The sequence below is a fragment of the Ictalurus furcatus genome, chromosome 23 (genome assembly GCF_023375685.1).
Source record: "Ictalurus furcatus strain D&B chromosome 23, Billie_1.0, whole genome shotgun sequence".
Lineage (NCBI taxonomy): Eukaryota > Metazoa > Chordata > Actinopteri > Siluriformes > Ictaluridae > Ictalurus > Ictalurus furcatus.
The window spans coordinates 19016483-19042323 of NC_071277.1; the positions used below are offsets into that span (position 1 = coordinate 19016483).

A 25841-nucleotide genomic window follows, 5' to 3' on the forward strand; every position below is an offset into this window, starting at 1 on the left:
TGCGGGTTTGTGTTAGACGGACATAATGAACTGAAATAATATACAGAAGAGACTCTGGAATTTTGTGAAAAACTGACTTGGACGTTCCAAAACATTAAACGTAACTATAAACGGATAAAATGTACATCTTTACTAAATTAAAAAATGTCAACCGTTTACAAGTTACAGTGATGTAAGAGGAATAAAACACTTCAGGACGTTCTGTTAAAGGAAAAGAGTCCATTTAATGGAGTTGTTGTCGTTGATTATTGTCCTAAAACTGCACAACACGCGCAGTGTTTCCTTACTTACTTAATAGCTACACTTCTCTAGCTAAAAACTTGAAAAATGTCAAATAATAATAATAAAAAAATTTTTTGTATGTAACTTCAGTGACACGAATGAGAAATCCATAAAACGTACACAGATTTGTATTTATTTATTTATTCGTTGTTTTTTTTTTTTTTTTTAAAGAAAAGAAACCTGTTAAAATTTATAGATAAATAGTGTCTCGCGCTGACTTTTATTTTGAATCGTAATGGCGGCGCGTGACGTTACGTCACGGCCCGAGCACGCGCTTCGTAAACATGACAAAAACTTCTGAGCGGCGCCGTGTCTTGGGGTCTGAACTGTTTTAAGTTTAAACTTTAAAACAAACAAACAAACAAACAAATAAAAAAACTTTTCGTCGTCGTAAAGTCGCGGTTTATTCTCAGCTACCGCGGTTTTAAAGCCGAGCTCGGACTGAATTCTTTGAAGTTTCTAACGACATTAAACTTGGAGTAGTGTCACTGAGAGCTAGCGTAACTAGCCGGTTAGCACACTTAGCCTCATTCCTCTGCTAATGCTAACACAGGTTTGGCGATTGCTGGGAGATTATAGAGACATGACGGGCAGGCAATTGCCCTAAAACATTTTATAGACTCGTATAAACATTTATTTTCTCATTCTTTAACGTTGTTACTGGAAACGAAAAGATTTACAACGAATCTCGCGATATCTAATAATATCGCGAGATCTGGGAAGTGTAATCACTAGCACTTTGGCAATAACAACATAAGCAGCTTAACTATTAATTGATAAACTAGAGCGTTATATGTGTTTTGATGGATATCGGAAATAAACCCGTGTTTATTTAGTAAACTAAACAGCTTGAAAATAAACAATTAACGTATATGTTTAAATCCAGTTAAGTGAATGTGTTATGTTTATTTATGTTTAGATTCATTTGTGCTGAATTTCTTGTCTAATTCCAGGTTGTGATTTCCAGCCCAGCGGACTGACCGTGTCCCAAACCACATCGTTTTCACTATGTAGTGCACTAGTGAGTGCCCTTTTCTTCTAACCATGGGAAGTCGGCATGCGAGCTGAAGGAGAAATGAGAACGCACTAAACGTACTCCTCACGTACCGTACAGAGCATCGGCCTACGAGCGTTCCTGTCATGATGAGCGCTTCCAAGCCGGACATCCTGTGGTCCCCGCATCACGCTGACCGCTTTGTTATCTGCGACTCCGAGCTGAGTCTGTACCGAATCGGTACGGTCGGTACGTCAGAGGCCAAAGCTGGTGCCCTGCCGTTATCCGAGGAGACGGCGGCGACGCTGCTGGCCATTAACTCGGACACGCCGTATATGAAATGCGTAGCCTGGTATCCGAAACCCGAGCCGGAGTGTTTGCTCGCCGTTGGCCAGGCTAACGGCCGAGTTGTGCTCACTAGCCTCGGACAGAGCCACAACTCCAAATGCAAGGATCTGATGGGGAAGGAGTTTGTGCCTAAACATGCCCGGCAGTGTAATACGTTGGCGTGGAACCCGGTGGACAGCAGCTGGCTCGCTGCGGGACTGGATAAGCATCGAGCAGATTTCTCCGTTCTGATTTGGGACATCAGTAGTAAATATTCTCCCGAAGCAATACCGGCTGAGAAGCTCCGTCTTTCTGGAGATGCCGATTCCGGCATGGTGGTGACGAAACCGCTGTACGAGCTTGGACAAAACGACGCGTGTTTGTCTCTTTGTTGGCTGCCTCGTGACCACCCGAAGCTTTTGCTCGCCGGAATGCATCGCAACTTGGTCATTTTTGACTTGCGCAACACCAGCCAGAAGACCTTCGTCAACACCAAAGCCGTACAAGGCGTCGCGGTGGATCCGCACTTCCCTGAGCGCGTGGCGTCCTTCTTCGAGGGCCAGGTGGCCATCTGGGACCTGCGGCGCTTCGAGAAGCCGGCGTTTACGCTCCCTGAGCAAGCCAAACCGCTCACCAAAGTGGCATGGTGTCCGACACGCACCGGTCTTCTGGCTACTCTGACACGTGACGCCAACATCGTGCGCCTCTACGACATGCAGCACGCGCCCACGGGTCCCGTCGGCTCAGACGAAAGCGAGCCCACGGTGATCGAACGCGGCGTGCAACCGGGAAGTGGCGCCGACGGCGTCATCAGCAGCTTCGCCTGGCACCCGTCCGCCCAAAACCGCATGGTGGTGGTAGCACCCAATCGCGCCATGAGCGACTTTACCGTGTTCGAGCGCATCTCGCTCGCTTGGAGCTCCACCACGGACCTCGTCTGGGCGTGCGGACGCCACCTGTACGAGTGCGCCGAAGATGTCCGAGACGACGGCACCGACGAGAAAGACATCGCCACTAAAATGAGGGAGCGTGCTCAGTCGCGCTACGGCCATGACACCGTCCAAGTATGGAGGAACCACTTGCTGGCTGGTGGGAACGACCCACAGATCAGGTCCCTCTGGTACACTTTGCATTATATCCTTCACAAGTTATTTAATATCAAGACCGGTTCTGTGGTGTTGTACATGGGAAAATTGGATGCTGTTTATCATATATACTGCACTGTAAAGGTTAAAGATTCAGTTTGTGATATTGAAAAGTGATTCAACCGTGATAATCATTCGAAAGAAAAAATAGAAATTGTAATTTTTGCCATTTTATTTATTTATTTATTTATTTATTTCCCTCCCTTTCAAACTGTAGATTGTTTTTCTGGCCCAGAAATGTGCAAACAGATGCTCTGCATCGGGGAACGGGTGAGGATGTTTTAGGGGTAATCAGATGTCTTGTCAATATTTTCCTCGCAGTTGCAGTTCTCCTCATTGACAGCAGAGGGCCCTAAAATTGACAAACAGCTCCTTTAAGAGCTAGCTCGGGGGCAAGAGAGATAACGCGCGCCCCATTTAATTTAATCGTTGCCAACCATGATCATATTTTTAGATTCCTTCAATGTTTTTACACGTGCAAGATGCATCATAGACACTTCATCATCACCTCGTTTATCGAGCGATCGCAAACACGGCATACAAGCGCGGCATTCGACAAAATCCTCCACTTCCTTTTGTCCTTTGCTAAGCCGTACACACGTTGTTTGTTAAACTATGCCTTTAATTTTAACATTCAAGCTCTCCCTCATGTCCTGTATGTCCTCTATATAACGTTTCCTATATAAGAATCACTCATGCAGCAGTACACTGAGGACATGGAGCAGAGACAGCAGGCAAATAAACAGTCTCTGATCTACTCGGGCATCAAGAATATCGTCAAATCCTGCTCGGGTGAGTAGCTCAGGTGGTCAGAAAAATAGGAACAGGTGTGATTTGGCTATTCAGACGTACGTACCGTGTGCGTGTACGTTCAGGCACTACAGAGTTGCGGCGCTGCTGGAAGGGCTCGGAGAGGCCGACAGATGTGGCGCAGTACCACAGCGAGGAGCGCAGCCTGGCTCTGCAGCTGTGCGGCTGGATCAGCCGTGGACCGGACGTCGACGTCGAGCCGTTTCTCAGGTCTCTGGAGCAGGAGGGAGAGTGGGAGCGAGCCGCCTCCGTGGCCCTCTTCAACCTCGACATCCGCCGCGCCATCCAGATCCTCCACAATGGAGCGTCGGCAGAGAAAGGTACGGTACCACATACAGTACACACCACAGCGTTTATTTTAGTTAATTTTGCAACGATTATTTTAGAATAACGCTGAATTATTTATTTATTTATTTAAGTTTGCGCGCCCGTGTGTCATTAGATGGCTTGTATGAAATCCCATCCCAAGAAAAAGGCCCAAATTTCTCATTTATCGTGACATATAAGACGAGAGACGGCACGATGCTGGTTTTTCATTTCCGTTGTCGATACCCATCTGATCTTTTTTCCCCCCCCCTTTAAAACCTACAATAAAAAATACAGTCAAGTCTCTTTATATTGAAAGCACTGAGGCGTGTATGCACTAGTTTTAAACACTCTGATATTTCCACACAACCCGTGTGCAGTCTGACCGCCTGCAGCGTTCACTGTATCGATGTTTTATCCAGCTGACCTGAACTTGAACGTGGTGGCCATGGCTCTGTCGGGATACACGGACGAGAAAGCTTCTCTGTGGAGGGAGATGTGCAGCACGCTGAGACTGCAGCTGAAGAAGCCATACTTGTGCGCTATGTTCGCCTTCCTCACCAGTGAACCAGGGGCGTACGACGCAGTGCTGGTGCGTAACGATACGCGTGTCATGGTTGAGAATACAGCGTGTAATGTAATGGATGTGGTTTTACATCAGGATTTGTCTGTTTGTGACAGTATGAGAGTCGTGTGGCTGTGAGAGACAGAGTGGCCTTCGCCTGTATGTTCCTCAATGACAATCAGGTAAAAACAACCCTTTATTCGTTTCTTACTTTGTTTGCTCATTATACATTTTAATATGTTCTACCCAGAGACATCAGTTTGTCTCTGGATGTTTCTACATGTTTGGGGGGGAGAAGGATTAAATATGTTGCTTGGTTGATTAGTTGAATGACTAAAATGAACATGACTTATTTACTTACTTACTTGCATACGTACACGCTTATCTATTTTCCTACTTACATAGTTAAGCACTTGCATATATACTTAACTCTTTACTGCAAGGTGTTGCCATATGGCAACAATGAATTTTTCTCCAATTTTTTGATTTTACAAAACTACAATTTTCCTATGTAACTGGAAAACGCGGTCTTTTTAACCTCGACATAACAAAGAAAAATGCCATGACACATGACCAGGAAGTGCTGTTTGGACTTCCTTTTCTGCCTTCATATGGCACGATGAAGGTCATCCTCAGACAGCGCTCAAAATTGGAAACATTTTTCATTATTTAGGCAAAGGAAAGGATTTAAACACCATCTGAGATAAGTTAACGTTCTTGTAATTTTAAAGTATTCTATATTCTGAGTATTCTGTTAAACATTAAAATGTAATTTTGCCGTAAGGCAACAACGTGCAATAACGGAACGGTAGTATGTGCGTTCATGAACTAAAACAGCAAAATAGACAGTAGTCTTCTCTAATAGTGTATTTATATTTTTTTCCACATTCAAAGTAAGAAAAACGGGTGTAATTTCAGTCATTTTGCAAGTGCACCTTATTTTCACGACTGTAATTCCTTTCTAGAAGATATAACTTTTACATGCTTATCAGGTGGTAAAAAAAAAAAAAAAAAACTCCGGCGTATCTGTATCGGTGTTTAATTTTTTGTCTACGTCCATTCGGTCTCAGCTGTCCCGGTACATCGATAAGCTGACGAACGAGATGAAGGAGGAGGGGAATCTGGAGGGCATTCTGCTGACGGGGCTGACGAAGGACGGCGTGGATCTGATGGAGAGCTACGTGGACCGAACAGGAGACGTGCAGACCGCCAGTTTCTGCATGCTCAGGGTAGGACAAGCTCTCTCTCTGTCTCTCTCACACACACACACACACACACACACAAAGTATGTATGATTTGGAACAAGTCAGAAGATAGAAAATATTCTCAGGTTTTTTTTTTCGGGCAATATTTGACTCGTATTTCCAAAACTTTGCTTCAAGTGAGTACTCCAGCGTTCATCAGACCTTAACCGTGAGAAGAACATTGACCCGCTCGTCTGTACTGAGAAAAGAACAGAAAGCTCTGTCCATCAGTTTGTATTTTAAGCATTTTTTATATTTTATGCATTCATCTACCTTTTTTTTTTTTTTTTTTTTTTTTTGTAATTTAACATGAATATGTTGTACCCGGACTTTATGTACGTAACGTATGTATTTTTATTATTGCTAAAATGACATTTTATCATGCTGGAAAATATCATTTAATAGATTTTCCGTTTTGAATCGTTTTAAATTACTTAAACGAATTGTTTTAGTTGACTGACCTGATTATTTATTTATTTATTTAACCATTCAGAAAACATTGTAATACGTTGAACCCTTTTAAATTTGATCTTGTAAGAATTTAGTTTTTCCATTTGATTATTTTTATGCTGTATCCAAATGTATCAGTTTGCCCGTTTTTATATTTAAGCAAAACTCACACGGGCAACGGTGCCGTCGTAGTGAACGTCAGCACAGGTGTGACTTATCGGTAGGCGCGCAGGTAACCGCGGATGTGCTAACATTCACTACGACAGCACAACTTCGATTCGTATTTTATAAAACGGTTCTAGAAACAGGAAGTTAATATCAAGTAATTGACGTTTGAGACTCAATGCGGTGAACTATCATGGTTTATTTTTGCGCCATCAATGAAAACTGTTCAAGAAGCCACAGCTGGAAAGAGCGTCCATCGATTAGGTTAGGTTTAAATATTTTGGAGTGTTCCTTTAATAAAAGAAACTGTGTGTGGGGTCAGGGCTCGAGCGCTGAAGTAGTGAAGGACACGCGTGTACAGTGCTGGATCGAGAACTACCGGAACCTGCTGGACGCCTGGAGGTTCTGGCACAAACGAGCCGAATTTGACATCCACAGGAGCAAACTCGACCCCAGCTCTAAGCCTCTCGCTCAGGCAAGAACTCAGATTTTTCTCTCCTCATTTTTTAAAGTTGTAATAAGCGCTCTTTGTTTGTCGATATGTCGTCATCCTATAAGACGTCCTGCCTTTTTTTTTTCTCCCGTGCAGGTGTTCGTGAGCTGTAACTTCTGCGGGAAGTCCATATCCTTCAGCTGTTCGGCCATGCCCCACCAAGGCCGCGGGTTCAGCCAGTACGGGGTCAGCGGCTCGCCTACCAAGTCAAAGGTCACCAGCTGTCCGGGCTGCCGGAAACCGCTGCCACGCTGCGCCCTCTGCCTCATGAACATGGGAACGCCAGTGTCCTCCTGCATAGGTATTCAATCAGCAGTAAACTACTACAGGAGCTAAAAAAAAAAAAAAAAGCTAATGTGACTGGCTATGAATGAAATCTTAAAGTGGAAATGGCTGGCTTCTGTGGTGTTAGTCTAAATTATCGAGAATCAGGGAGGTAAAAAATAACTCACACACTAAACCCTGTATTTTTCCCTCTCCTGTTTTGTGACGTACACATTTATTCAAACCGTGTACATGAAGTTTCGTGACTTTCACCAGGTACGGGAAAGTCAGACGAGAAAGTCGACCTCCCGAGAGATAAGAAGCTCGCTCAGTTCAACAACTGGTTCACTTGGTGCCACAACTGTCGCCACGGAGGCCACGCTGGTCACATGCTTAGCTGGTTCAGGTGAGCGCAACCACAATCCGATAAAAAGTAATGCTTTGTTCGTTGTTAAAGTAAAACGGATAATCCTTTCCAAATCGCTGTGTTTTAAGAGGAATTAAACGCTTCCTGTCATGCTGCTATAGGAAAATAATCAATTTCGGGATGGTAACGGTAACGCCGCTACATCAATCGCACCAGCCTGACGTCGATTAGTTTCCTATAACAGCATTACACAGGAGTTTTATTCCTTACGTACTTGACATTTTGTTGAGTAAAGACGCTATATATGCTGCCTGGCTGAAAAAAAAGGTCGCTGTTTGGATTTAAATGCGTAAGAGCCTATGATTGGATCGTTATCGCAGTGTTTCAGAACGGGCAAATTACAGGCCTGCATCAAGCAACTAAGGAGATGCTGAAATCCCTAGAATCGGGTTTGGAACTGTGTGTCCTCTCTCCTGCAGAGACCACAGCGAGTGTCCGGTTTCAGCGTGCACATGTAAATGCATGCAGCTGGACACGACGGGGAACCTGGTGCCCTCGGACAAGGTGTAGCCCCGCAGCAGTCCGGTTCTCCAGCCAGAGCCAGCGGAACGTCCTCGCAGTGCCGCGTCTACCTCCTCGCATCGAGATGAACGGACCAGGGTTCCATTCATACAGACTAAACGCTGCCTATGTGAAGGCACGCTAATTCTACAATAATACTATGGCGTTAAGCCGATTTCTTCGTGCGACACGAGTTTCTGTTTTCCTGCTTCTACATGTTGTGTGTTTATAAAGTGCAGTTTTGAGCAAGAGTTTAGCTCGGCGTCTTCCATCGAATCGGTGCGTGCTCCTCTCCGGCCCTACTGGACACCTGCAGAACCACGCAGGGCTTCAGTACCGCCTCAGATAAACGTTCTTCACCGGTCTCCGTCACTTTATTCGAGGGGAAAACAAAAAAAAAGTTTTCTGGGATTTTAAGGTGCAGTATGTAATCTTTTAAAGTGTTTGTAGCTTATAATAATGATCAAATATCTTCATCAAGGCTTTAGAACAAGTTTGATTTGCAGTATACAACGTAATACAATGGATCTAGCAGGATTCTGCTTTTCAGTATTTCTGGCCCAGAAATGAGCTCTGCCACAGTGGAAACATAGTTAAAAGGCGATTTAAATGGAAAAACTAGTTTTAAGGCAAAATGGGTAAGTGAGGTTTTTTAAATTAATTTTTATTTATTGCAGTTCACCACGAAAACAGCAGAGAGCCCTGGAAATTACAAACTGCACCTTTAAAATGAAATCAAAACCGGTGTCAGTACCTTTTGTGTGCTTTCTTGGAGTTCGTGGTCGTTCTGGGTTGATGACCTTGTCAGATTCGCTGGGACATGGTCCGCTCGGGTTTCTGTGATGGTTTCACAGGACTGGTCGCCAGGGGTGCTGCACTCCTATTCTCCACCTACTGACTAACAGCCCAAAAAACACCACCACATCTATACAAGAAGAAAAAAAATAATCCATTTTATTAGAAACACAGATATGATGATTTGGTGTAATGGCTTTTTTTTTTTTTTGGTCAAAATAAATGAATTTTATAGAGAGATAGAGATGAAATCGTCTAAATGTAGTGGAATAAACACACTGCAGTGCTGCACGGCTCTGCATTTCCACCTGCAGCCACAGGGGGCAGTGTGTTATACACCTACACCCCTGAACTGCCTCCACGCTGATCTCTCCCACAACCTGAAAAAATGCAGAGTGACATTTATAGTCCTAAAAAAAGAATCATACATATTATATTAACATAAGGTTAGTGAGGTTATACAAACAGAATATCTAGCAAAAACAGAGCTTTTGCAGTAAATAAATATAAACTCATTTCCCCACATTTTCTTTAACCTGTATAACTGTATAAATGATATTTTTTGTTTCATCTAAAATGAGCGGGATGTTTTCAGCATGTCCCACACCCCCTTCTCCTTTTGTTTGTTTTTCCTCACGTTGTTTGCACAGTATTTTCCCCACATAAACTAAACAGATTATTTCATTTCTATACACTTTTTTGTAAATCTTTGTTACAGCATGACTTACAACTTTACACACGAGCTAAACGTTTCGAGAAGGAAATAACGGTCTACTGCAATTATTTACATCGATTTAGTCTATAAATAAGTAACCGCACTGACTACAAAAACGTCAGAAAAGATAAAGACTGTTACAAAAGCACTAACACTGGAGACTCCTTCCATAAATGTCTCTCCTTACCGAAAATGTCACCTTAGCAATGACAGGCATTTATAAGCATGTCTAACAAGTTCTTAACAAATGTATACTTTACATCCTTATTTAAAAAGTAGTGTTTTGTTTATTTGTTGGATTAAAAAAAAAAAATTCTTTTAACTGTAGGAATTAAATATAAAACCAAATTCACTCCATCATGTATTATTTCTACCTACTACAGTAACTAGATTTTGAAAGTGATCACTTCATTAAATTTGCATTTCATTATTCCAGTAAATTAAACAACATAAAACAATTACTATATGTTTAAATATAATAAACATTAAGTTACTTGAGTAACGTTAAAAATACACAGCGATTTAAACTGATATGAAGTGTATAAGGGTTTAAAAGACTGAAAATGTGTTAATCAGTTAATCACCTTCCAGCGCCTGAGAGATCACCTGCAGCATGATGGCGTCTCTCCAGGTGAGCAGCAATGCCGCTGGAATTCTTCTTCAGTATTGACACAGGTATACTGTGAAGCAGCACCATGTGGTGATATGGTGCTGGGGAAAAGTGTCGTTAGCAGCGAATGTAGTTAAACTCATCAGCCATAACATTCAAACCACCTGCTGAATCTCGTGTAGGTCCTCCTTGTGCCGCCAAAGCAGCTCTGACCCGTCGAGGCCCGGACTCCACGAGACCTCTGAAGGTATGCCGTGGTATCTGGCACCGAGATGTTAGCAGCAGATCCTTTAAGTCGTGTAAGTTGCGAGGTGGGGCCTGCATGGATCAGACTTGTTTGTCCAGGACATCCCACAGATTGAGATCTGGGGAATTCGGAGCCCGAGTCAACACCTTGAACTCTTTATGTTCCTCAGAACATTCCTGAACTCTTTTTGCAGTGTGACAGGGAGCATAATCCTGCTGAAATACCCCACTGCTATTACCAAGAACTGCCATTTTGAAGCTGCTCAGACTCTAGCCATCACGCCATTACAATTTGGCTCTTGTCAAAGTCACTCGGATCCCTACGCTTGCCCATTTTTCCTGCTTCCAACACGTCAACTCCAAGAACTGACTGTTCACTAATATAGCCGAATATATCCACCTGACAGGTGCCACTGTAATGCGACAATCAATGTTATTCACTTCACCTATCAGTGGTTTTAATGTTATAGCTGATCGTGTATATATAGTTCCTGTTCTCGCTTACGTTACAGCAGCTATAAACAGTCATTCCCTCACTAGGCTTTCTGTTATCTCGTTCTCAGTTTTGGAAAAGTCCGGAAAGGCCATTCATACTTTCCCACGCCATTGTCCTGATATCACAAGTTGTTTTTCCCCATGATGTCAAAATACATGATCAGGGATACATTCTGCACATCACGCATCTGTACAGCGCATCTGTTTTTACTTTAATTCACGGACAGACACGAGGGAAAGTTTGTCAGTGATGGACGATTCCGTGTCAAATTAGTGTGGAGAAGGAAATTCAGAAATCTCATATCATAAGATACATGTTTTGACCATTTGTGTTCATCTCTAAATCTCACGTCACTTGCTGGTTTGCTCCCAAGTGCACTCGACAGACATTTCTATTTGAAACAACCTTTTATTTAATATATAATTCATGCTTTTTATGAAGTTACATTTATTTACAGTGTATGACAGAAATAATAACAACAACAACAATAATAATAATAATAATAATAATAGAAAAAGCAATCTGTCTAAAACTAAACATAATGCACTATCACACACTAGAAGGTTCTGTGGCACTGTTGTAATGCGAGATGTGTGTTATGAACACTATGTATTAATTCATAATGCGTAACGTTGATACAAACGGTAATGCATGTCAATAAATAATTATAAATAGATTAATACATAACAACATGTATAATGTCATCATAAAAGTTATGAATGTTTCCAAAGGTTATTATACTGTAACTATGGCCTTCATAGAAAGTGTTACGAGACGTTACTTCAGGTTCTGGTAACCAAATTCTCTAGCAATATTCAGTGTATTCACTTTTGTAAGACAACATATGATTTATTTTTGGTTTAGCATTAGATTATTACTCAGCAGGGAGGACGGTGTCCTTAGAGTACTTAAAGTACTTCAGAACATGAACTTAACTGCACAGATGTTGAAGCTAAATACGTTAGGAATGATGAAATAGTTTGCGCAGCTGTTATAACAAGGTGATTTTTTTTTTTAAACCCTCCATTTCTTCTTTCTGAGCCGTTCCTTGGTGGATTTGCTCGTGTGCTTAGGACTTTAAGGTCCACTTTGGGTTCCACTTCAACTTTCGGACAGATGGCCTGACAATTATCTTCAAGCACTCTTTGATATGATTCATAGTTGAACCAATGAATGCAAGCTGTCCAGTCCCTGAGGCGATGCGGCAACCCCAAACATGTCTGCTGTTACTGTGGCCAAACAACTTTATCTTTCATTCGTCTGTCCACAGCACATTATTCCAAAAGGCTGTAGTCTTGTAAAGGCTTTTTCCTGGCTCACCTCCCGTGCAGGTCAAATTTGCGCAGTCTCTTTCTGATTATAGAAGCATGCACTTTGACACCAACAGTCACAAGACTTACTAGCAGATCCTGTGATGAAATATTGGGGTTCTTGGAGACTTCTTTTTGCATCAGACGGTCTGATCTTGGGCTGAATTTGTCGTTCTTGAAATCCGCACCATTTGTAGATGATTTTTCCTTACAGTGGAACGATGTATTTCAAATCAGTTGGAGATCTTTTTAAATCCCTTGCCCGACTCATAGGCATCCACAACCTTGACGTAACCTTCAAGTTTTGTTCAAGTATATCAACTTTATGAATTAATAGGCGTTACTTCAAAGAGGATCAAATGTTTGCAAAATCCAAATATGTAAATTTCCATTTACCATAAACCCCGATTTCCATGGGGTGTACTTATTTTTTCCACACGACTGTAGATACCAAAACACAATATGCCCACATTTCTTTCAGGTTGCTACAGTGACTGTATGAAATGTTGACAGCTAGCTAACAAACACTGACTAAATTTGGGATTGAGTGGGAATTTACTAGTTCCCAAAAGTTTCTTTAGACCATAATACGAACATTTCATACATTTCTGTGTGTTTTTTAATTTTTTTATTTTCCCCCCGGACACTAAACAGGAGGTTATGGAACGGCCTAATCAAAGCCGGGATTTGAATCCCATTGAGATGTTCTGGGAGGATTTGAAACGGGCAGAACATGCAAGAAAACCTTCAAACATCTCGCAACTGAAAGAACATCGCATGGAAGAGCGGTAAAAAATTTCCAGCAAGCCGGTTGGACAATTACACAAAACGCCTACAAGAAGCAGGCTTCTGCTAAAGGACGCAATACTAGCTTCTGACGCCAAGGGTGTACTTACTTTTTCCACAGAAGAATATCACATCTATTGATATTTCTGTTGAATTAAATGACTGAAAAACCTGGTTTTCCCTGCGGTTTTCTTCAAGTAGATCAACTTTTTTAATAGGCACTGTTTCAAAAATGATCGAATGGTTGCTTGTCCATATATATCAAAAAAAAAAAAAGCCAACGATTTCCATGCGGTGTACTTATTTTTTCACACGACTGTATGCGTCTCTCCTCATTTTAAATAGATGACGTTTAGATGCTTAGAGTGTATCTAAGATGGCCGCAGAGTGGATGGAATTTACTTGAAGGACTTTGCTCTTATGCAGTAAAGAGCTCGTGCTCCTTGTCTGTTCGGCCGACTGCGTCTGGGTTGGTGAGAGGATCCAGATCAGCGAACAGGTTGAACCACGCAAAGCGATCCTTCACACTTTCACTGGTGTCTGTAAATCACACACACACACGCACAAACTCCTTTACCTGCACTGACAATCTTTAAATTAAAGTATTTCGAGCTAATCAAGAAAAACGAACAAATCGAATCTTAACCTTGGATTAAAACCTTTGACCTGGGATTAATTCTTGTTGTCCGATTTACTTCCTGTACCCTATTCACTACACAGTGCACTATTCAGAAGCTTCCCCCTTGTTTGTATTCACGTGTGAGTATATACTGTGTGCAATTCTATACAGTCTATGTAAATACCCATAATGCACTTGATCATTTTTAATGATCAAGTGCGAGTCGAGTGAAGACAGGATGCAAGTGCGTAAAAATCAACATGGGGCAATTGATGAATTATAATCGGTGTCTATAGCAGGGGATAAATGTCAGGCATTAAACAAGAAGAATTCATAAAGAATTTGTGGAATCCAAAGGAATTTATTATTTATTTATTTATTTCAAACGTTCACTGATGCTCAAGAAGGCGACACGATACATTAAGAGCCAGGGGGGTGTAAACTTTTAAACAGGATGATCAGTGTACATTGTTATTATTTTTGTTTAAAGATCTGTTTTTTTTTTTTTTTCATTTAGTCCTGCCCTTCAGAAGCTACATAAGATAGTTACATCTTTCCCAGAAGGCAAAATAACCGATAATCCTGTTCAAAAGTTTACACCCCCCTGGATCTTAATGTATCGTGTTGCCTTCTCGAGCATCAGTGAACGTTTGCACCTTTTGTAACGGTCGTGTACGAGTCCCTCGGTCGTCCTCAGTGTGAAAAGACGGATCTGAACATCATATAAACGCTGATGGAAAGGGGCTCGGATATGCAGAAGATGCCGGAAAAGTAAAGAATGTGCAGGATTGTGGAGGATTTCTCTGAAGAACAGTGGGGAGTTCTGCACATTCTGCAAGGCGTATGTAAACTTATGACCTGAACTGTAATCGATACTCATATATAAATGTAAATATAAGATGAGTAGATGTGCATCAGGTGTTCTTGCAGCGCGTACGTACCCCTTGCTGTCGGTTTGGATGTGATCTGATTGGCTCCCGCGGTCTGATCACTCGGCCCTGGGCAGCTTTGTGAATTACCCATAATCCATCCTAGAGTGAGGGATGTAGAGAATTATACATTATTATTATTATTCATTCTGATATCAGTGTTATCGTGTGTGCGCTTATTTCTCGTTACGTTATTTGTTTTTCATAACCGACGTTAGTGAACATAGATGTTCTGGTGTACCCGACACTGCGGACTGCAGGTTGTGGAGGTTCTGGTCGAGGAGTTGTGATGGTAAGAAGAACGACTCTTCCTCCTCGTCCTCCTTTCCAGGCTGAGCATCTGTGACGGCAGACGTCCCTCCATCCACGCTCTCGTCCTCCCCGAACACGTCCCTCCACTCTCGGGAGAAATCGGCGTCCTCCACTGAACTGGAGCTGAGGATCTCGGTGAGCGCGCTCAGTGCGTCCTTCTCCTGAGCTCCTACGCCACACGGCGGCTCCTCGCCGGCTCCTAAACGTTCACGGTACAATCATTTTTTTCCTTATTGTAGGTTGTAAAATAATACAATCCACAATAATTACTTAGGCATGGACATACTGTATTCCCACAGGTTTTATGTAAGTAATGTGAACTTGTTTACTTTCCACGAGATTAAATGTAACTATTAATGGATAAAAAGTACGCAACGTTGTATTATTATTATTTTATTTTTTTTTGCACATTCCCGTGGGAGGAATTGCTCTAACGGAGGTGTTGTTAGAGGAAAATGATTAACGACGTGCAGGTGATGAAGCGGCGTTACTATCACCACCCTCAAGTCGATCGTTTTCCCTCAACGCCGCGTCCTGAAGCGTTTTATTCCTCTGCGTTTCCTGCTGTTATTCAGAACAACGTAATAACTACCTGACTGAGTCGCGTCCTTATTCAGATCCTCATCGTCCAGGGAAATCAGCCTGTAAACACAGCGGACGCTCAGGTCAGACGTTAAACCGAGGACAACGGGACACGTATAAAGGAGGAGAAAACGTCTCTCACGTGTCTTCTACGGCGGGACTCGGCCCCTCTTGCTCCGTTTTCGTCTTGGTTTTTTTCTTCGTCCGTTTCTTTGCTCCCGGATCAGATCCTTTATTCTCCTGCGAATGACAAGAAAAAGAAGAAGAAGAAAAAAAGCATCTATGATTGGTTGAATGCAATTGAAACAAACAAACAATAAACAAGTTTTTTATTTTTTTTTTATTAATGAATTATGGAACGTGTATTTTAACATCTTTCCCCCCTTTTTTTTACCTTTCCATTTTCCTTTCATTCTCTTTTTTCTTTTCTATTTGTAAAATATATTTTTATCCGTTTACCTTGTCGTTTTTCTTCATGTATTTGTTTTCCTTTTATAGTTTTCAGTTATTTAGATTTCCTACGTTACTTTATTGTAGTGATTTTACTACAGGATTTTCACTTTGTTGTGTTTATTATTATTATTATTATTTTATTCTGCACACGTTAGCTTCCGTAATTAATAATAAATTTGCACGGAAACTTTTCCAGTGTCTACATCTTAACTACGCTCCTGGTCGTTACCGTAAACACCCCGTACATACACGTACTCCAGTTTGAGGTTACACTCGATGATCGCGCGTTATTAGCGTTCTTACGCGCCAATACGTCATTGTTTTTATTAAGTAGGGACGTCATTGACTCTCTGACCTTCTGCGCCGAGAGCTCGTGCGGTTGGCAGCCTTTGAAGCTCTCGTGAATGGCGGCCATGGTGTGAGACGTTTTCTCCCAGAAATGCAGCAGCGTAGTCTGAAAAGCAGAGCAGAGATGAACTGACTGGCACTGATTAGCAGCTGTGTAACACAAGCGTGAAAGGGGGTCTGTGAAAGAGAGGAAAGAGAGCGACACACCTGGTAGTTCGTGAGGACGTAAGAGAGCAGGTTACATCGACTGGCTCCCAGTAAATCCACCTTCTGACAAACGTCGTTCTTCAGCTTGTCAAAACCGGTCTTAGTGAGACGCACCTGAGCCTGAACCTTGAGGGAAAAGATGCCGGAATCGCGGCGCTGAGACACGTCAAAGCATCATGTCATGCTACTTAATGACAATATATATCCGATATGAATATGAATATGCCCCTTGATGCTGCATTGAAAGAAAAGATGTGGTTGACTTCCTTCACGCTCCTCGTGCGACAGGAGAGAGTTAGCTGTTCGGTGTGAGTTGGAAAGACCAAGGCCAGATTGGAGAGCTCTCGTTCACTCTCATCATGTGACTGACCTTGCGGAACTTCTCCATCTGCTTGTGTGTGTCGGGGTCCAACTCCTGCGAGATGTCCTTCATCCACAGCAGAGCTCCACGGTACTCCGTCCTCGCCTGCTCCATCCTGTTCACGGTGAGCCACGTGTCCGAGATGGCTCGGTAGCGGAACGTCTCCACTTCCTGGTACAGGCGGCAGAGCGGGACACGCAACGCCAGCCTACGGAGCGAGCAGAGCTTAAAGGGATACTTCGTCTAAACACGGCTAGCGATAAATAACTGCTCAATGCTAACGAGGACAAAACATTCTGCATGGGATTTGTAGAGTTTTTGTAACACCAGCCCTCGCTACTTACCCTACGTATATTTAAATATACGCAGCATTTATCCCTTTAAAACTATTCACGAGTGTAGCTTCGTTTAACACACACCTCTGCTGAGAGGAGAAGCAGAGGGCTTTCCCTGTCGCCTGCATGATCTTCCCCGCTCGGCTTTTGTCCTGGGAGCCCTGAGAGCGCAGGAAGCGCCCCAACTCGTTCTCCTCCTGAGACAGAACTGAGACGGGGGAAGCCACAAAGCTGATTATTTTTCCCTCAACCGCCTGCCGTGAAGCGTCCGACCACGGCAGTTCAGCAACACGAACACTTGTTTACCTATTAAAGAACGAAACGTTGTACTTTCTATCTGTTTATAGTTACAGTTAACGATACGGAACATCCGCGGATGTTATAGCCTCTCTTTACCTCTGACGGTTAGAAAACGCTGACACTGGAGACTCCTTCAATACAGGAGATGTTCAAATAAGCAACTCACATCAACGATTACACACAAGCCTCTGTGAAGGAGCTGTTACTATAGAAACGATAACGTATTAAGCCTGTATTAGTAATATAAGCTTGCGATTTGTAGCTGCGCTACTATCAAATTACTCAACAGCGCTGGTGGTTTTCAAAACGCTTTCAAAACTACGTACCACAGATTCTCCTCTGGTATTGTTCTATCACTTTGAGGAGCTCCATGCATGTCCTCTGCACCGAGTGGAAAACCTGCAGAGGTTAAATCAGTGTTGTACTGTATGAGTAATGTCTACAATAGTCTACAATGCTCAGATTTGATCTTAACCCTCTACACAACAATGTGAAATGATGGAACGTATCATATAGTCAAATAGAACACAAAAGAAAAAAAAACTGGAGGTAAATGAATTGCTGCCATATGGCAACACCGTGCAGTAAAGGGTTAACGTGGAATTTCAGCCATCGCTTGATTCCCACCTCCAGCTTGGCATCGAGGTCTGCGTCCGACGCGACCACATGCTCGTCCTCTTTCTTCCCCGTCACTTTAATCAGCGTCTGTTTGGTCTTCCAGTATCTCTGCTGAAACTTATTCACGACCGAGGAGTCCTGACTCTGGACAAAGCGATCGAAGTACTCCCGGGCGTAAGCACTGTGGAAACACACACGTTATTCTGAAATGAATCGCTATTTTCCTCCATGACAATAACACTTGATTGTTAGTAATTGAATATACATACTACTGTCCGCTGTCCATGTCTCCAAATGAGCTGAAAGAGAAGAGATTCCTTGTAGTGTCTTATAATAATATTTCGAAATTATATTTAATGAAGTGCATTCATACATTTGGCCTCATTTATGAATGTTTTGCTAAAACACTCTGTGTACGTGTGCCGAACCGAACTAGACGCGTGTTCCCGGCACGGCTCGTTTGCATGTAGTGACGCCCACGAAACTCCATAAAAGGGCAAGCACACAGACAGCTGGGAGCACGAAATGAACACTATCAGGCTGTTAGAGGTGCTGAAATCGTAATGCAGGGTAAATGATTTAAAAAGCGGAATCTATTAGTGCTGTTAATTTCCACAGACTAGAATATCTTTCTTGTCATCGCACAAGTACAACGAAAGTACTATAGAAATACTAGAACTATTAAATAGTACTATAGTACTACCACCACTTCCTGTACAGTATGTTTGAGTTAATTCATTATTTGAGAAGATTTCACTGCATCATGATCACAGGATGTATATATCTCAGCCGTGATCACAGAATGGATATATATATATATGTATGTATATATATATATTTCAGCCTGAATAACTATTATTGCAATAATAACAAGCAAACTATACTGCGCATGCGCAGATCCCTGATCAAGGCCTCCATTCATCGTTTATTCATTCACCTGCAATATGACCACTTCAGCAGCTGCACAAACATTGGCTTTCCATCACTATTCACACTATCCACTCAGACTGTTAACGAAATGAAACGAAATCCACGTAAAATAATTCTAAAATCTATTTATAGTTTATAATGTAATGAGGTTATTCATGCTTCTATGTTTTGCCGCATTAATATAAACAAGATAAACAAACACGGTTTCCGGTGCGGCAGAAACCAAAATAAATACTCACTGAAACAGACTGTAAACAGTTAAATGTTCGTTGTTTTTACCTCGTGCCTTTGAAACTGTAGCGTTTTAGTTATTTTATTTTATTTTATTTTATAGCATGTCCTCTGTTTCTCCACTCTTCCTCTGTTTGTCAAAGCCCAGCAGATGGTTATGCGTTATGACGTCACGCAGACGCACGTACAGCACCGCCAGCTGGTAGTGACTCGTGATGAGCGAATCGGTTCTTTACGAACGACTCCTCGTTGTCCTCCTTTTTTCTAAATAAGACATACATTGTACTTTTTCAATGTGTTTATACCGTCACACACACACGTTCAATCATGGCTAAAGATAAAACGGAGGTGAATTTGTAGAATGTTGTACTACATGATAAAAATGCTGGTTGTAATGCTGAACTGAGTCAAACAGGCAGTTCAACGTGTTGCTCGATTCATTGAAAGAGCCGATTCATAAAAAGTGAGTCATATTGACTCTACCGTTGGATTTCCAGAACTAAGAAGAAGACAAAAACAGCCAATCGATTTTGTTAAACAAATTTATTTAAAAAATAAATAAATATGTAATTTATAAAAGGTGACATGAATGAATAATTCTGACTACATACAAATCCTCATACTACCATGTTCCAGTTCAGTTTTTTTTTTCTTTTCTGTTTGCTGTCCTGCAGTTAAAAGAATCAAACCTGTCCTTGTACATGTTTCTCTAAAAGTGTTGATTCAGTTAAAGTGAATCATATTGAGTATGACTCCATGCTATGGCTAGAAAATAGTGTTGCCTAGTATTTTGGCAAGCAGTGAAGGTTTGTACATAGCCAGAGTCACTTGAGTCACTTTTATTATCATTCATTCATCTTCAATAAGCTCTCTCCATCCTGGTCAGGGTCGTGGTGGATCAGGGGCTTATCCCAGCCGGAACACTGGGCGTGAGATGGGAATACAACCTGGATGAGACACCACAGGGCACCATATATATATACACACACACAGAAACATATACAAACATATATACACACACACACACACATTCACAGCTAGGAGTAATTTATTATAGACAGTCCACCTAGCAGCATGTTTTAGGACGAACATTAATAATAAAAAAAAAGTTAATACATAACATTTTGTTTTATATTTTTAATATGAATAAATCTTCATATTTTAATATTTTATATTTATGTTTTATATATAATTTTTTTTCCTTTTGTTTTGTCTGTGCTTAAAAAAAAAATCCCAGTAGCAGTCACGTGGAAATTCATTATCAGCTGCGTCACGGCTGAACAAACTGCACGTGTGATTCCTCACTTAGAACACTGATAATTAAGTCAGATGAGACAATCTGATGCGCGTTACTGTCTGGAATCTAGTTAATGCATTTGCAATTCTAATAAGAGAAGGAGAAATGCAGACATCAAGGAACATACAGCATCATACAGTATAACACATAACAGTTAAACATCCTGTATACGTGTAGAGAGCGAGACAGTGCCCCTTGCTCGAGTTCCTCTAAAGACTCAAAAACCTGACATCGTGTTGACTCGGGTGTTAAACCAGACGCCACGTTCAAAAATGTCATATCCGTGTACGCTTTCATCACCTTCACTTCATCCCGAAAGATCTCTGCCTTCTGAAATATTTTTAACGTTTCATCAACGTCAGTGGAGACAGATGGAAAAAGCATTAGAGAGAATTTTCCGACTAGTTCGCTGACACGGTGTGATCAAGAACAGCTTCGTTCGGAACGACGTCCTGGAGTGTGAGGTGCAAAAAAACCGTCCACTTCAAAAGACACCAAAAAAAAAAAGTCCTAAATTTAATCTCTCCATCGTTAGAACGAAGCAACACGCTTGCTCGGATCGGCTTTAATGAGTTGAAGATCTAATTTTCATTGTTAATTGCTCTCTACACTGTCATACATGAATTCTGAGGAAAAAACGCGAACCACAAGCGCATAGAAAGAGCGCCGAAGAAAACAGCTTTGTTTACTCTATGTAAGACACGACTAGCGTTTACATTTTTCGATCGCGTACTCCACTTTGGATATAGTCAGACACTTACAGTGAGCCCTCGGAGGGTTGGAGAGGACGTGACTGTATAGACTTCGGGAACAGATTGTACTCAGAATTAATAACGACACAACAGCCGATTATATAGAAGTCTACAAATGTTTTTATGTGGTTTTTGTGACGTTTATGAGCACGTTAGTTAAAAAGTTAGCTCGACTAGACGGTATGGCGATTATGTGGTTTAAAGGAAACAGGCCACTCATAAGATATCACAAAGAAACCATTTAAACTCCATTTTTATTCACGTCGAATGTTGACAACCTTTTCAGTTACACTCGGTTACATAAACCTCCCTACTAAAAAAGTCCCTACTGAATATCTATTACTTTACTGCTGTTTATGACTATATCTATTCTTCTAAGATACTTTCAAGCGACACGTCGGGTTTATAGGAAGCTTCACGTCTTTCTTTTCTAAGACAAAAATCCGCAGATAGAAATTCGTTTCCTAAACGAATGCGTTCTTTTTTTTTTTTTTTTTTGCCCATTATCTGAATATGAAAGCACGTTGATCTTGTCTGTTAAGGGTGTAACACATTACCATGTGTCCTGCGATCGTTTGGATCTGTTCTGCTTTTCCAGATTTTCCGAGTAAATACCTTCGAATGTAAGGTCAGAGATTTTGGGGGAATTCGGGACACGGCTCACGACGGCGATCACGACGTCGACGGGACGTTTTCAGGAGAAACGGAGCTCGTCGGTGCGCTTAGCGTCGTCGTGGTGCGTTCAACGGAGAATCCAGACGGACGGAGGGACGTCGCGTTTCATCCTCTAGAAGTACTTGAGATACGCAAGGTAGTATGGGAACGGTGCTGCTCACTTTGCTGCTGATTCTACACACGCGCTTAAGGCTCACGTGTGTATGCAAAAGAACTCGTGCACCTGTGGTCATGTTGGTGTACTCGTGTAGAGCATGTAACAGGCCTTAAACTAGAAGCGGGCGTGGTCTGGAATGGAAGTCTGGACTGGAAAACACTGGGGAAAAAAAAACCTTCTAAGGTTGCAGGGAAAGGAAATGTGGTTTCATTCACAAATTATAACAAGAGATAGCAATTTGAAGAATTTATTCAACGTCACTTGAGTTCGTAATCGAGCTCAAACAGACGCTCTGTGGAACGTTCTGGAAAGCTTTCTATATATATATATATATATATATATATTCGTGACTGAGTAAATTGGAACTATCAGAATCTGCTACGAAGTTGGGACGCGAGTCAAAATGTGGTCCTTTTCTGAAACGTGGACGGAGGACGTTGTTTTAAGAGTGAAGAGAAACGTGCACAACGAGTTAGTGTACATGTTAATATGTTTGAAATGAATCAAATCGGATGCTGTACAACACGGCACCAACCAACAAAACGAACACCAGAATCGCTAAACACACCGCAGACATACGTTTCAATATAAACGTATTCAATGTGTTTCAGGGTGGAGTTTAACTTTAAGTAACCGGCTATTTGTGTTTGCAGAACCCACCCTGCTTTGTCCGTTATCTACTGATCATCCAGAACGGAAGTACGGAACGTCGCTGTGGTAGTTATAATCCGGACAGACTTTCTGCAGCAGATTGTAGGCCATGCTGCGGAAGGACACGTACACGCAGATGACCTTGAACGGCTTGGAGCACAGCCACGAGACATGACTGTGGGTCTGCTGATGCTCGCAACTCTTTGACGGGTCGTAGCTGCACCGCACGCCCTTCTTGCTCTGCGCCACCTTCTCCGACTCCACCCTGCAGTTGAACAGCTTCGACTCTACGGATTCCCTGACCTCTTTCTGCGTCGATCCGAACTCCACCATCTTGGTGGACGGCGCTAATCCGATGCTGACGTTCCCGACACCGGTGCTGTTACACAGGAAGTGGACACTGAAGGTTCCGTTTCCATGGTCCACAATCTTCCCTTTGACGAGAAGGTCCAGGGAGGCAGACTTGACGCTGCAGTGGAAGTCTCCCCAGCCGAACATCTTCCTCAGCTTTCCGGGTTTAAAAGCCGGACGTCTTTTAACCTGCTGGTTTGACGGCTGGAGGCTCGTGTAGTCCACGAACCAGTCCTCAAGCTCCTGCTCACTTCTGAGCTTCTCCAGAAAAGCAGGACGAGCCATGACGTTTTTTACATTTAAGGGCTGAATGTCTGATTCAACCCCTCGCCTCTGTTTCTGCTGAAGGTCGGTGCGTCCTTCGACCTGGACAGTCTGTCAGGAGTGCAGTAAAATATACAGTGTTAGAGTGTTGTATTATAAAGTCTAATATCGCACAGTGCTGTTGAAATCTGGATTCTGATTGGTCAGAAGGTGTAGAAAAACTTTTAAAACACAATTAGAGAAGCCTAGTGTCTTTTTCAGTTCATGACCGCACGTACAGTTCCTTTATATGGAACGGCAACGATTACATTTGACCGTTTAACCAAATTCTCAAAACATATCAACTTGTTTAACTGACAAAAAAATGAACGTTACCTTATCTCAGACAGTGTTTAAATTGTTTCCTTTAAGTAGTTTTGCCTAAATATTGACAAATTCATCATATTTTAAGCGCCGTCCGATGATGACCTTCACCGTGCCATGTGATTACAGAAAAGGAAGTCCAAACAGCACTTCCTGGTCACCTGACATGGCATTTTTTGCTATTCTGTCAAAGTTAAAGCCTCCCTTTTTCCAGATCCATCCATCTTCTACACCACTTATCCTTTTCAGGGTCGTGGGGAAACCTGGAGCATATCCCAGGGAGCATCGGGTACAAGGCGGGGTACACCCTGGACAGGGTGCCAATCTATCGCAGGGCACAATCACATACACACTCACACTACAGACACTTTAGACACGCCAATCAGCCTACCATGCATGTCTTTGGACTGGGGGAGGAAACCGGAGTACCCGGAGGAAACCCCCGCAGCACGGGGAGAACATGCAAACTCCGCACACACACACAGGGCCACGGTGGGAATCGAACCCCCGACCCTGGAGGTGTGAGGCGAACGTTCTAACCACTAAACCACCGTATTATTGCCCATCAAAAAATGGGAGATAAATGAATTGTTACCATATGGCAACATCATGCAGTAAAGGGTGACGAATGTAAACAGCGTTTCTAAACCAGCTCTGACGGGAATAACACTACACCTACAAAGGTGTCTCTGCTTGTTCTTGTTCCACAGAAACAATAACCGTATCTCTACGCTTCATTCTGCGACCTCTTCTTCACTCCTGTACACACATCCCTGAGCTCACACTGACACCGAACGACGCTCCTTTACTTTTTTCTGTTTGCGGTCATAAAAATTTGACACCCTCTCTTCCATAATGAAGATGGATTAAACATTTTCTTGAAGGCTGACTTGCCCACCCACTGACTGAACTGAAACTACCGGCCCACGCACTGACTGTGGTGGACTGAGACAGAGCGTTGACTCTCGGGCTCGGACGAGGACGCCCTGACAGCACACGTGTCTCGTGTAAGCGAGGTGATTTATTACTTATCCCACGGATCAATAGACTAAATATTACAGTTTGTCACTCATCTTACGGCTACGGTACGAAACGCCAGATTGAGGTCAGATATGAGACTACTAGAGGACAAAACCGGGAGGTTGTCAACGTGTCCTGGAATCCATTACAGCAGCAGTGTGTGTGTGTGTTTCGTTTAAAGAAACACTGAATGTTTAATTATGTGAAAGTCTTTCAACCTGAAGGCAACTGCTTTCATTAAGTTCTCCACAAGAGGACGAATCAAGAGTGTGTCAAGGTGACACTTTATATTCATGAAGCTTTAGAAGTGTGCTCAACGTTTTTTTGTTTTTTTTTTATGTCGAAGAACGTCCACGAACGTGTCACGTTACAGAGAAACTACAAAGTCTGTAGTAACGTTATCGAGAACAGGACGTCACCTGTTTCTCGGATGTTCCCCGTCGTTAAATGCGACTATAAACAGATAAAAAGTATGATGATGTGTTCTTTCGTAATCCGTGGCTAGTTGCTGTGCTGAGAGGAATAAAACACGGGACAGTGCTGCATTATGGGAAAAGATTCAGGCGGTGAGAGTGACTCCGCTTCATCACACCGCGCTGTGGGGGATGATTTTCCTGTAAGGGCAGGACACGGAGGGTTTTAGTCGTTACTTATTGGAGCTGTGCGAGGGGTTATTAGAGACGATCTAAATATTTACACTGAGAGTGAATCACCAAAACTCATAATCACAACACCGCTATAGAGTTATTATTCATTACAGGCTTCGTCGAGAACGTTCATCACAGCACATGCACTCGTTCCTTCTCCCTGGCTCTCTTCTTTCTTCCTCTCATTCATTCTTTTATTCTTTCTTTCTTTACCTCATTCCTTCCTTCCTTCTTTTCTTTACTTACCTCATTCCTTCATTCCTTCCTTCCTTCTTTTCTTTACTTACCTCATTCCTTCATTCCTTCCTTCCTTCTTTTCTTTACTTACCTCATTCCTTCATTCCTTCCTTCCTTCCTTTCTCTCTTTCTTTCTTTCTTTCTTTCTTTCTTTACCTCATTCCTTCCTTCCTTCTTTTCTTTACTTACCTCATTCCTTCATTCCTTCCTTCCTTCCTTTCTCTTTCTTTCTTTCTTTCTTTCTTCCTTTCTTTCTTTCTTTACCTCATTC

The 25841-nt window shown here is 42.4% G+C and overlaps 3 protein-coding genes across 6 annotated transcripts in view; 1 reads left to right on the forward strand and 2 right to left on the reverse strand.

Moving 5' to 3' along the window:
- The first annotated feature begins 552 nt into the window (after positions 1-552).
- On the forward strand, positions 553-9006 carry mios (missing oocyte, meiosis regulator, homolog (Drosophila)). Of its 2 annotated transcripts, none has more exons than XM_053611614.1 (11): positions 553-601; positions 1236-2737; positions 3442-3540; positions 3624-3878; positions 4287-4456; positions 4546-4611; positions 5500-5658; positions 6611-6763; positions 6878-7082; positions 7322-7451; positions 7892-9006. In XM_053611614.1, exons 2-11 carry the CDS (start codon positions 1423-1425, stop codon positions 7980-7982), a joined length of 2643 nt encoding a protein of 880 aa, XP_053467589.1. In that variant the 5' UTR covers positions 553-601; positions 1236-1422; the 3' UTR covers positions 7983-9006. The 2 variants fall into 2 exon arrangements, with proteins under 2 accessions (XP_053467589.1, XP_053467588.1); XM_053611613.1 differs by having other exon boundaries at positions 563-793.
- Positions 9007-11234: 2228 nt separating this feature from the next.
- On the reverse strand, positions 11235-19293 carry ica1 (islet cell autoantigen 1). Of its 2 annotated transcripts, none has more exons than XM_053611615.1 (13): positions 19205-19293; positions 18265-18294; positions 18005-18176; positions 17704-17776; positions 17162-17285; positions 16752-16950; positions 16382-16507; positions 16182-16280; positions 15516-15613; positions 15384-15433; positions 14721-14990; positions 14492-14581; positions 11235-13471 (listed from the first exon to the last, which is right to left on the reverse strand). In XM_053611615.1, exons 2-13 carry the CDS (start codon positions 18279-18281, stop codon positions 13350-13352), a joined length of 1440 nt encoding a protein of 479 aa, XP_053467590.1. In that variant the 5' UTR covers positions 18282-18294; positions 19205-19293; the 3' UTR covers positions 11235-13349. The 2 variants fall into 2 exon arrangements, with proteins under 2 accessions (XP_053467590.1, XP_053467591.1); XM_053611616.1 differs by having other exon boundaries at positions 19165-19293.
- A 2197-nt stretch (positions 19294-21490) lies between these two features.
- The window catches only part of LOC128599961 (neurexophilin-1), a 9665-nt gene continuing 5314 nt past the window's right edge, over positions 21491-25841 (reverse strand). The window contains exons 1-2 of one of the 2 annotated variants that reach the window (XM_053612040.1): positions 23679-23765; positions 21491-23414 (exon numbers count right to left, since the gene is read on the reverse strand). In XM_053612040.1, the coding sequence (XP_053468015.1) occupies positions 22722-23324 (603 nt within the window). In that variant the 5' untranslated portion in view covers positions 23325-23414; positions 23679-23765 and the 3' untranslated portion in view covers positions 21491-22721. Of the gene's footprint in view, positions 23415-23678; positions 23766-25841 lie in introns of those variants that run through there. The other variant, XM_053612039.1, reaches the window with a different exon arrangement.